The sequence below is a fragment of the Octopus bimaculoides genome, chromosome 10, assembly GCF_001194135.2.
Source record: "Octopus bimaculoides isolate UCB-OBI-ISO-001 chromosome 10, ASM119413v2, whole genome shotgun sequence".
Taxonomy (NCBI): Eukaryota; Metazoa; Mollusca; class Cephalopoda; order Octopoda; family Octopodidae; genus Octopus; species Octopus bimaculoides.
In genome coordinates, this window is record NC_068990.1 from 92,866,696 (window position 1) to 92,876,964 (window position 10,269).

General features: G+C 38.2%; 2 protein-coding genes across 4 annotated transcripts in view; one reads left to right on the forward strand and one right to left on the reverse strand.

Annotated features, from left to right (window-relative positions):
• Nucleotides 1–4,537, forward strand: part of LOC106876570 (28S ribosomal protein S18b, mitochondrial) — a 27,995-nt gene extending 23,458 nt beyond the window's left edge. Inside the window, exons 2-6 of the mRNA XM_014925169.2 lie at nucleotides 327–468; nucleotides 1,122–1,216; nucleotides 2,181–2,252; nucleotides 3,302–3,428; nucleotides 4,451–4,537. Coding sequence (XP_014780655.1) covers nucleotides 327–468; nucleotides 1,122–1,216; nucleotides 2,181–2,252; nucleotides 3,302–3,428; nucleotides 4,451–4,509 — 495 coding nt within the window. The 3' untranslated portion in view covers nucleotides 4,510–4,537. The remainder of the gene's footprint in view (nucleotides 1–326; nucleotides 469–1,121; nucleotides 1,217–2,180; nucleotides 2,253–3,301; nucleotides 3,429–4,450) is intronic.
• Nucleotides 4,538–4,603: 66 nt separating this feature from the next.
• Nucleotides 4,604–10,269, reverse strand: part of LOC106876567 (hamartin) — a 40,240-nt gene continuing 34,574 nt past the window's right edge. For all 3 annotated transcript variants that reach the window (XM_014925165.2, XM_014925166.2, XM_014925164.2), the window contains exons 17-23: nucleotides 9,802–9,898; nucleotides 8,828–8,923; nucleotides 7,830–7,971; nucleotides 6,708–6,796; nucleotides 6,154–6,222; nucleotides 5,245–5,359; nucleotides 4,604–4,838 (exon numbers count right to left, since the gene is read on the reverse strand). In XM_014925165.2, coding sequence (XP_014780651.1) covers nucleotides 4,678–4,838; nucleotides 5,245–5,359; nucleotides 6,154–6,222; nucleotides 6,708–6,796; nucleotides 7,830–7,971; nucleotides 8,828–8,923; nucleotides 9,802–9,898 — 769 coding nt within the window. In that variant the 3' untranslated portion in view covers nucleotides 4,604–4,677. The remainder of the gene's footprint in view (nucleotides 4,839–5,244; nucleotides 5,360–6,153; nucleotides 6,223–6,707; nucleotides 6,797–7,829; nucleotides 7,972–8,827; nucleotides 8,924–9,801; nucleotides 9,899–10,269) is intronic.

Genomic DNA, 10,269 nt, shown 5'->3' on the forward strand with positions numbered 1-10,269 from the left:
ACAAGAATTGCGTAGTTGTTTTCCTCGGAAAATAACAGACTACCAGTTTGCCCGAACTTTTTTTCTTGTTAATCTTTACCATAACTGTGATTTACAGGCGTTAAACTTTAAAATGCGAGTGCCCACACCCAAGGACACTACTGCAACATTATTGTAACACTTGTATAACACCCAAGAACACTTTACAACGTCCTATTATCCTTCAGATAATCGCGTATAAATCTCTTTACTAATAAAATTTCTACTGAATTTAATTAAACGTCTTGATTATAACTGTGAGAGTTTACTGATCTTCTCTGTACTGATTTGTTTTCCTCTTCTTTCAGATATGTCCCAGCAGTCAGAGGTTGGTGACAAGTTGCTGTCAATTACACCAGAAGGAGAATGCAAAGACTTCAGCCAAATCATATCCAAATAAAATAATCAGAGCTTCTCCAGAAACCAGTATACGTTACTTAGAGAGCAATGGTAAATTCGACATTCCATTGTTCTATTGTTCTACATTTTTAAATTCCTTTATGTGTTTCAGCCTTGAGGCTGTGGCCATCCTGGGACACTGCCATATAAACTTTTTTTAAAAATTTTATATTTGCAACTTTCTGAAGTGCAGTCCTTCACTCTCTGTAGTGTAGTTCTTCACTCAGAGAAGTCGTGTCTTTCACTCGATGTTAAATCATCTTCATTGTGTCAATGTCTTCTTTTCCATGGTTGCTGGATGCTTTTTCTGTTACCATCCTTCATCTGCTTCCACATAAGGTGATATTTCTGCCTGGCTGGACATGTTTTTCATGGAAAATTGCAGACGGAAGACATCACTTGCATGAGGGTGATACTCATTCACAACAATCGTGTGATCATAAGAAGACAGTAACACACACACACACACACAATATATATACACAAAACCAAACCCTCTCATATTCGTTGCCCATGTTTCACTGCAATAAACCATCGGACTTCTTACACTACTCATAGTCCTCTTCGTTCCCTGCCTCTGTAGCTTTCATATACATTTGCACATCTTACACATACATGTAATCTCCTACATTCACTGCCCTTGTTTTACTGCTATATGCTACATGTTTCCATGACTAAGTAACTGTGATCGTATTCTTTTGTAGCCTACAAAGAAACCTATGGTGACAAGCTTGTGTGGGAGTTGTACAGAAGAAATTTCAAGGGACAATACCCTCCACCAACCAGAAAAAAGTGCATTGTAAATATCTTTTTTAATTTTTTTTCAACAATGTGACAGAAAATTCTCCCATATTTTACCAGGCCATTGGTTTGGTGTTAGTGAAGTTAGGCACGTGCTAATGGTGTTTTTGTGTACGAGGGTGATTAGGTTTCTGCCAAGTTTTTTTCCTTTTAATTAATCCACAAAGAAATGTTTAATCACCAGCATTTTTAGAAATTTATTTATTAAAAATAAATCAATGCAAAAGAAGAAACTGACCAATTGACTCTCTCTATTATACATATAGGTGGGTGCAAGAGTAGCTGTGTTCTTGTTAAGAAACTTGCTTCCCAACCACATGGTCTTAAATTCAGTCCCACTGCGTGGCATCTTGAGCAAGTGTCTTCTACTATAGCTCTGGGCTGACCAATGCTCTGTGAGTGAATTTAGCAGATGGAAACTGTGTGGAAGCTTGTCATGTGTGTATATGTCTTTGTGTCTGCGTTACCAAACAATGCTTGACAACTGGTGTTGGTTTGTTTACATCCCAGTATCTTAGCAGCTTTAGCAAAAGAGGCCGATAAAATATGTAACAGGCTTTATAAAACATAAGTACTAAAACCCTTTGAACCAGTGCCCCAGCATGGCCATAGTCCAACGACTGACTGAAACAAGTGAAAGATCAAATATAAACACCATGTTTTATTTTGATACTAGCAGAGATACCCGGCGTTGCTTGGGATTAAAATGGCAGCTTTTTATTCTTTTACTTGTTTCAGTCATTTGACTGTGGCCATGCTGGAGTACCGCCTTTTGTCAAACAGAAAGAGGGAGGGGGAGGGAGAGAGAAAGAAATAAGTGGGAGGGAGAAAGAAAAGAAAGGAAGAGGGAAAAAGAAAGAAGGAAAGAAGACAGACTAAAAGAGAGTGTGAGAGAGAGGCTATATTTACTGGTTTATTGTCTTATGAAATCAACTGAATCCAGATTCGTTTCATTTTTTCAGAGAGCTGAATACATAGCCACAGGTAATCCCTGTCCAATATGTCGAGATGAATTCCTTGTTTTACACCACACGGTAATTACTTATTGTTTTCAGCATTGATGTGTGTGAGTGTATGTGCGTATCCTTGTCTTGACATCATGTGATGATTGCAAAAAAGTGATGTTCTTTCAAGTCTTCCATGGCGAGATATTGCCATACTTGAAAATAGAGGAGTGTTGGTGACGGGAAGAGCATCCAGGCATAAAACTTTGCTTCAACAAATTCTGTCTGATTCGTGGAAAAGCTAAAATGATGATATATGTGTATGTCATAATCTTTAATAAGCAGATATAAAGTGACCCAAGGGATGAGAATTTCATGCATGGCACTTAAGTTTGCCTCATATGCAACCCCTGGTCCTTGTGTCACTTTTATAATTTTCTGTCAGTTAAAAAATGAAAATGTTTATATTTTCATGCATTGAGTTCTATCTCTCCTGTAGGTTCTACCTTTGTGGCACTCTGTCAGTTACAACGATGAGGGTTCCAGTTGATCCGATCAATGGAACAGCCTGCTCGTGAAATTAATGTGCAAGTGGCTGAGCACTCCACAGACACATGTACTCTTAATATAGTTCTCGGGGAGATTCAGCCTGACACAGAGTGTGACAAGGCTGGCCCCTTTAAAATACAGGCACAACAGAAACAGGAAGAAAGAGTGAGAGAAAGTTGTGGTGAAAGAGTACAGCAGGATCCACCACCAACCCCTGCTGGAGTCTCATGGAGCTTTAGGTGTTTTCACTCAAACACTCACGACTAGTCTGGGAATCGAAACTGATCCTATGACTGCCAGTCCACTGGGCCATTGCGCCTCCACATTGGTTCTACCAAACCTATAATGTGTATGTATGTGTGTATATATATTACACATAGCTATAAAACAATGTCCCAATAATAAATATGTCTAACCCAAGCAAACAAATGGTTGCACCACTTATTGAGACCTTTATAAATTTCACCTCTGTCACTAACTCCAACTATATTTTGTACCTTTATGTCTCAGATTTACGCCTAAGAACAATAATCCCCCAATTTCTGCCAGGAGACATTTGTTACTCATTCTGTGTTTTATTTGTGTTAAAGAATGTGAAACTTTTGCAACAGTTCATCTGTCCACATAGTGGAGAAATTCTTCCTTCAATAAAAACTGGAATTTGTCACCAAACATTTAGAACACTTCAAATAGAAGTAGCCATTGCTATTGATCTAGGTAAGTTCTTTTGTGTTCTCTGGAATAATGTCTACTTTTGCATTGGGATTTAACTTTTGACAGATGTACATTCAGCAATCTTCGTAGTAAGGATGAAACCCAGCACAGTTCTCTCAGAACCATCAATTCAGTAAATGTCTTTCTGACATAATTGTCACAGTGAACCTTATCTTAGTCAATATGGTTTTAAGAGGAATTGCAGAACTAATACTGATAGATTTAGCTTGAAGGTGGCCTTGATATTGCAAACTGATAGATTGTTTGATGCTCCAACTTTTCAACCTTTATAATAATAATCCTTTCTACTGTAGGCACAACGCTTGACGTTTGATTTGAACTCAGAATCTAGAGATGAATGGAATGTCACTAAACATTTCGTCTGGCATGTTAACAGTTCTGCCAGTGTGCTGCCTTAATAAATAATGGTTTCAAATTTTGGCAGAGCACCAGCAGTTTTTGAAGGGATGCGACAGTCAATTGCATCAACCTTACTCCTTGATCGACTCCAGGAGGATAGATTACGAAAAGTTTGGGCGATCCTTTGTTTTGGCTTGAAAAATGTAAACAATGAATTCGGTAGTTTCTGTGACTACATGTTGTCATGGTAACTGTCAGTTGACGTATTGAAATGGGAAGAGAAAGCTAATGGGTTATGCATGCATGCTTGTTCCTCTGTGTGTGTGTGTGTGCATGCTTGTACACAGAGGAACAAGCATGCACGCACGCACACACACACAAACAAACAAGAACAAGCACGCACGCACAACCCATTAGCTTTCTCTTCACATTTCGATAAGTCAACTGACAGTTGACAAGACAACACGTGGTCACAGAAACTCCAGAATTCATCGAGTCAAAACAAAAGATGAAAGTTCGTACAGCATTAAAATGTCAACAGATTTCACTATTTTTTTTTTCTAAGATGGAAATTGGCAAAATTGTTAGATAATTTATCTTAATTTTCATTTTACCTTCTCCAGATCAATTATAAATTATTAGTACTGATTCCTCTTATCTTACAGGTATAATAGAAATGGCGGTACCATTTCGGAAATACAACTACAGTGATTACATTGATTGAAAATAAATATTTCTCGACCATTAGACAATATTCTGTCATTCTTTTAACCATTTCCTGCAATAAAACACAAAAAGAAAGAAAGCCAGACTTTCACTTCACTAATAATAATTTATTATATAATAGAATATTGTTTTTTTTTTTTGTTTTCTCCCCCCACCCCACTACTAATCATACTATTGAAATACCAGGAGTTGTAGGGTTTCGTAACATCGAACTGTCCAGTTGCATCTCTGCAGTATCTAATGGCGGCAGGTTATTAGTTAAGCTGTTCACTCCAACAATCTCACTTGATAAAGCTGTTTCTTTTATCATTGATTCTGGCAAATATTCTGTAAAGAAGAGAAGTTTTGTTTTAAAATACATCTTTTCACATATGGCTTTCTCATTTAAACATATTTCATATTAAAAAGTTTATGAAACACATGGAATATTAGGAAGGGCATCCAGCTGTAGAAACCAGACCAAAACAGACAGTTCTCTAGCTGGCCTTTCACACTGTCCAACCCATGCCACCATGGAAAGTGGACACTAAACAAGGAGATATATATATAAAAAAGGATTTACTTTACGTAATGAGATAAAAAAACCAAGGCTGTGTATATTTTAGAACATTTATAAATAGGTCTTACAGTTAATTGACACCACTAACGCTCACAACCTATATACACATATATAGAAAACATCAATGAAACAGATATTTAACACCTCAAAGGTAACAAGAAAACCAAACTTTACCATTTTTCTGTAGAGCTTCTTTCTTCAAGACTACAATTTCTCCTCGCAATTTTAAGATATGAGACTGTAAATTCTGGTTTACTTTCATAACACTGTCAAATTTGGCTTCACTCACCTGTAAAGAATAAAGGGAGAAAGTCACTTGACGTCCAGTCTACAGCCAACTTAATTACCTTATTAGCTTAAGCTCTCTTCTAATCGTTTAGTTTCTGAAAGATAAAAACTGAAAAATATTCAAACAGAAAGAAGTGTTTCCTTATAGCAAGACAGCAAAGTTAAATCTCACTGCAGCCATGGCATCCTTAGACAAGGAACGACTTGGTTTGGAGTCCTGTGAATTGCATGGCGTCCTTACTAGAGCTGGTAGCATGAAAAAGGCACTGAGTACATGCTGAAAGGAGGTTGGCATTAAGAAGAGCATCCACCTGTAGGTACCATACGAAAGCAGACAGTTGAGTTGGGGCAGTGTTTAGCCCCATCAGATTTTATCAAACCACCCAATTCATGTCAGCATGGAACAGGAACATTATATAACCATGTCACCTTTTCTGCCCCTCAGTACAATTTCCCCACAGTTAAGGGGTCGTGTCCAGCTAGTTACTTACTGACCTCTCTGCTGCTGGTGCCACATAAAAAAGCACCCAGTCCACACTCTGTAGTGGTTGGAATTAGGAAGGGCATCCAGCAGGGATTGGTGCAGTTTTCTGATTAGCAAGCTCCTGTCAAACCATCCAACCCATGCCAGCATGAAAGGAGGACAGTAAATTATGATGATAATGATGCTATATATATATTAGTAAAATAGTTCATAAGAACAAAGCCTTAAATTTGGGGGAATGGGAACAGTCACTCCCCTACCCTCTCAGCAGAGTCAGTAAAATATTCCAATATATTCTTCAGTCAACTTACTCGAATTTGTTCTCCAAACTTGTTCCTGACATTATCCAGACATTTCTTCAGCTCTTCAACAGTAATGTCCTAAAATAAACAAGAAATTAATTTAGTATTGTTGTTGCTGATGTTGTTGTAATGTTAACAACAGACACACCTATTAATGTCACAATAACTAACATCGTATTTGTACAAATATTGTCATAGTAGTACAAGGATTGTCATAACAGTATAGCTAATGTCGTCATAGAACAGGCAAGATCATAGTTGTACAGGTTATGGCAATACAACAGGTAAAAGTATAGCAGTAGCTAATGTTGCAGAAGAAAAGGTGAAAATCAAAGTAGTCCAGGTAGTGTCATAGAGATAATGTCATAAAAGGACAGGTCAGGTCAGTAGTACAAGTACTGTCATAGCAGTATAGGTAATGTCATAATAGGCAAGGTCATAGTAGTGCAGATAAATGTCAAAATCATGCAGGTAGTCTTATTACAGGTAAGAGGACAGGTAATGCCATGGCACTACAGAAAATATACAGAAAGGTTGTAATCAATAAATTAGCTAAGAAATACTTTAGACTTGTTGTTTTCGTCAAGTTCTTGCCATCTGGACTTCCAGTTCTCAGCCACAACTTCCCTTTGTTGCAAACATTTTTTCAATTCTAGAAACAAAAAATGGTAGAGAAAAAAAAAACAACAAAAAACGTATTTCCAGTTTACTCACATAACAATGTTAGACATGTGGCTCTAACGTGGCTTTAAATTAGTTACAGTAATGTTCTACATGTGAATCATAACATATTTGGCTAGCATAATGTTCTACATGTGACTGTGTGGCACCTTGGGCAAGTGTCTTCATCGATAGCCCAGGACAACCAAAGCTTTGCAAATGAATTAAGTAGGCAGGAACTGAAAGAAGATTATATATATAATGTGATGGTGCCACGTAAAAACCATTCAGTCCATTCTGTGGAGTGGTTGGTGCTAGGAAGGGCATCCAGCCATAAAAAAATCCTGCCAAAACAGACACAGAGGTCTGTCCGGCCAACTCCTGTCAAACTGTCCAACCCATGCCAGCATGGAAGGAGGACATTAAACAATGATGATGATATATATATATATATACATACATACACCCACAATAAGTGTGTGTATGTATGTATATATAATGTGTATGTTTCTTTGCTTTGACATCATGTGATGGTTGTAAATGAGTGTCACTATTACACAAGTGGCGGGATTCATTTCCAATCTTCAGTGAGAAAATGTCCAGCCAAGGGGAAATATTTCCTTATTTGAAGGTGAAGGATAGTGACTGGGAGGGTATCCAGCTTTAGAAAATCTGTCTCATTGAATTCCATCTGACCCACGCAAACATGTAAAAATGGACATGATGATGATGATGACTTGTAACACAACTATAGATTACAGACACAGCAATGTTCTACATGTGACCATTTTATTTTAATGTAGCTGCAATTTCCCACCATGCTGCTTGGCTAAAACAAAGTAACACCAAACTTCTCCATATACAACACATTCTATCATTTGCCATCGATGTGGATTAGAAACATTCCATGTCAGGAAGGTCGCCCACTTCAATTGACAGCTACCTTCTATTTATGTGAAAATGGTAATGAGGAGTTATTTGGTAGAGAGACAAGAGAGCAATTAAAACAAATTCACTGGGTTTACCTTGTGTTTCTTCTTCCAATGTGTTCACATAATGCTGTCTTTTTTCTTTCTCGTTACACTGATAATAAACACCATCCAGCTTCTCCTGGTATCGTTGCTGGAGTTCTCCCATCAGAAGTAACTCCTTCTGTAGTAGGAACATCTACCAAAGACACACAGTCAAACATTCAAGAATCAGTCATAACAGAATCCAGTGTAAATAGCCGTAAACACAAATCAAGTCGTTGCTGATTTTTAACCCCAGGTTAGCTTTGACTGAGCAGGTCTATGACCAAAGGTGCTGAAACCAAGATCATTCTGTCTTTTTGTATAAAGGGGTCTACACTATTTAATATGCAACTCTTACTCCCACCCACCCTTCTATGGAATGGCCATGTATCTCCTCCATAGCAACACATTTGTTCCTGTTCCTCCATCAGGTTTTAACCTCTCAATATCTGGCATGAAACTGCCTTCTTCCCCTACACAACACTCAGTCAAGGGTTTTCTTTTAGATTTGCAAGGCAAAATGGCAGTGCCACAATGCTGGTGCTAGAGGGGGGGAGGGAAGCACCAAGTACACTCTGTAGTATTACAAAGAGCATCCATCTGTAGAAAGCACGCCAGAGCAGACATTGGAGAACGAGATGCAGTTCTCAGACTCACTGAATGGTCTAAGCCATGCTACCATGGAAGATTAATGTTAAATGATGATGATGATGATGAAGTGTGATTCGAAGAAGATTTTGTTATTTAAACCCCCTTGTTAGCTTCTGGTTGAGTAGACCTATGTGATTAAAAGCAATCCAGCCAGGACCATCCCATCGTTGCTCTCTTTGTGCATAGAACCCAAAATGACATCCAATGATCCTGAAGGTGTGATTTGAGGGACGTTTAGCTGCTATTCATAGTAGCTGAGCAACACAGACTCCCTTATTAGCACTCAGTTATCATTGTTGCTGGTGGTGATGATGGTGATGATGATGATAAAGAGGACAATGAAGAAGAAAATAACTTACCTGTTCTTTCAATTTTTCTTTATCTGAAACTTGTTTTTTCATTAGTTCCAACCTTTTCTCAGCTTGGAACAATTTCTGGTTTGCCTCTTGAAAATTCTAAATAAAAATATATACATAAAATATAAGATTAAACATTGAAACCTCTCACCACCACCACCACCACCACCATAATACACAGACATCAAATAATTCTTGAAGTTAGCAATTACTTGGAATTAATTGTAGAATGTAACATTTTCCTGCAAATGCTTTACAGTTGTAGAGTTGAAAACTTTCTAAGAAGCGTCACCAACTTTTTCTCTCCTTCCAGCTGGAGTAATCATGCATCTCCATTAGATACCCAGCAAAAAGCCAGCTCCCTCTCTACTAAAACCTCAACTCAGTTGAAGGAGGAAGTTTGTCTTGCAAGTTACTTCACAACCTCACAGCAAGCAATACAGTAACATGGTTGGAACCAGGATGGACATCCAGCCACAGAAACCATTCAGAAGCAGACATTGGAACTCGACATGCTTTTCTGGGATGTCAGATTCTGTTGAAACATCCAACCAATGCCAGCATGGAAGATGGACATTAAATGATGATCAACATGATGAACTCACACACAGGTGCAAGTGTGTATATGGTGCAAGTGTGTATATGTACTCGTCTCGACAATGTGATGGTTGTAAAGGAACATGATTGTCATACAAGCAATGTTATCAGTTTCCAGTCTGCCATGGGGAAACCTTATCTTGCTTGGAAATATGTGAGGGTTGGCAACAGGAAGAGCATCTGGATGTAAAAATAATCCGTCTCAACAAATTCTGTTTGACCCACGCAAACATAGAAAAGTGGGTGTTAGATCATGATGATAGACACACATCACCCAGTAACATACACATCGCCCTGCTTCTTCAGTCTCAATATCAACACAATACCAAAGTGTACAAGAGTCTTGTTAAAAAGATTCAAAATAAAAAAAAAAGACTCACATTTCTATCTTCTTTTGCCATTTTCTCTCTTTCACTGAGATCATTTTTCAAAAGTTCATTTTCAGCTTTCAATTTCTCACAGAATGCCTGACATACTCTGAGAAGAAAAATAAAGTCGTTTTAGTCTGGGCAGCTAAATGCAGCATCAGCGAACGTTTTATTCACTTCTTCCTATATCAGTGATAACGTAAAAAGTGGGATGGTCATGACTGGAACAGCTTTGATTATAGGTCTGAGACTAAATAACAATTGTCATAACCATCATCATCATCATCGTTTAACGTCCGCTTTCCATGCTAGCATGGGTTGGACGATTTGACTGAGGACTGGTGAAACCGGATGGCAACACCAGGCTCCAGTCTGATTTGGCAGAGTTTCTACAGCTGGATGCCCTTCCTAACGCCAACCACTCAGAGAGTGTAGTGGGTGCTTTTACGTGTCACCCGCACGAAAACGGCCACGCTCGAA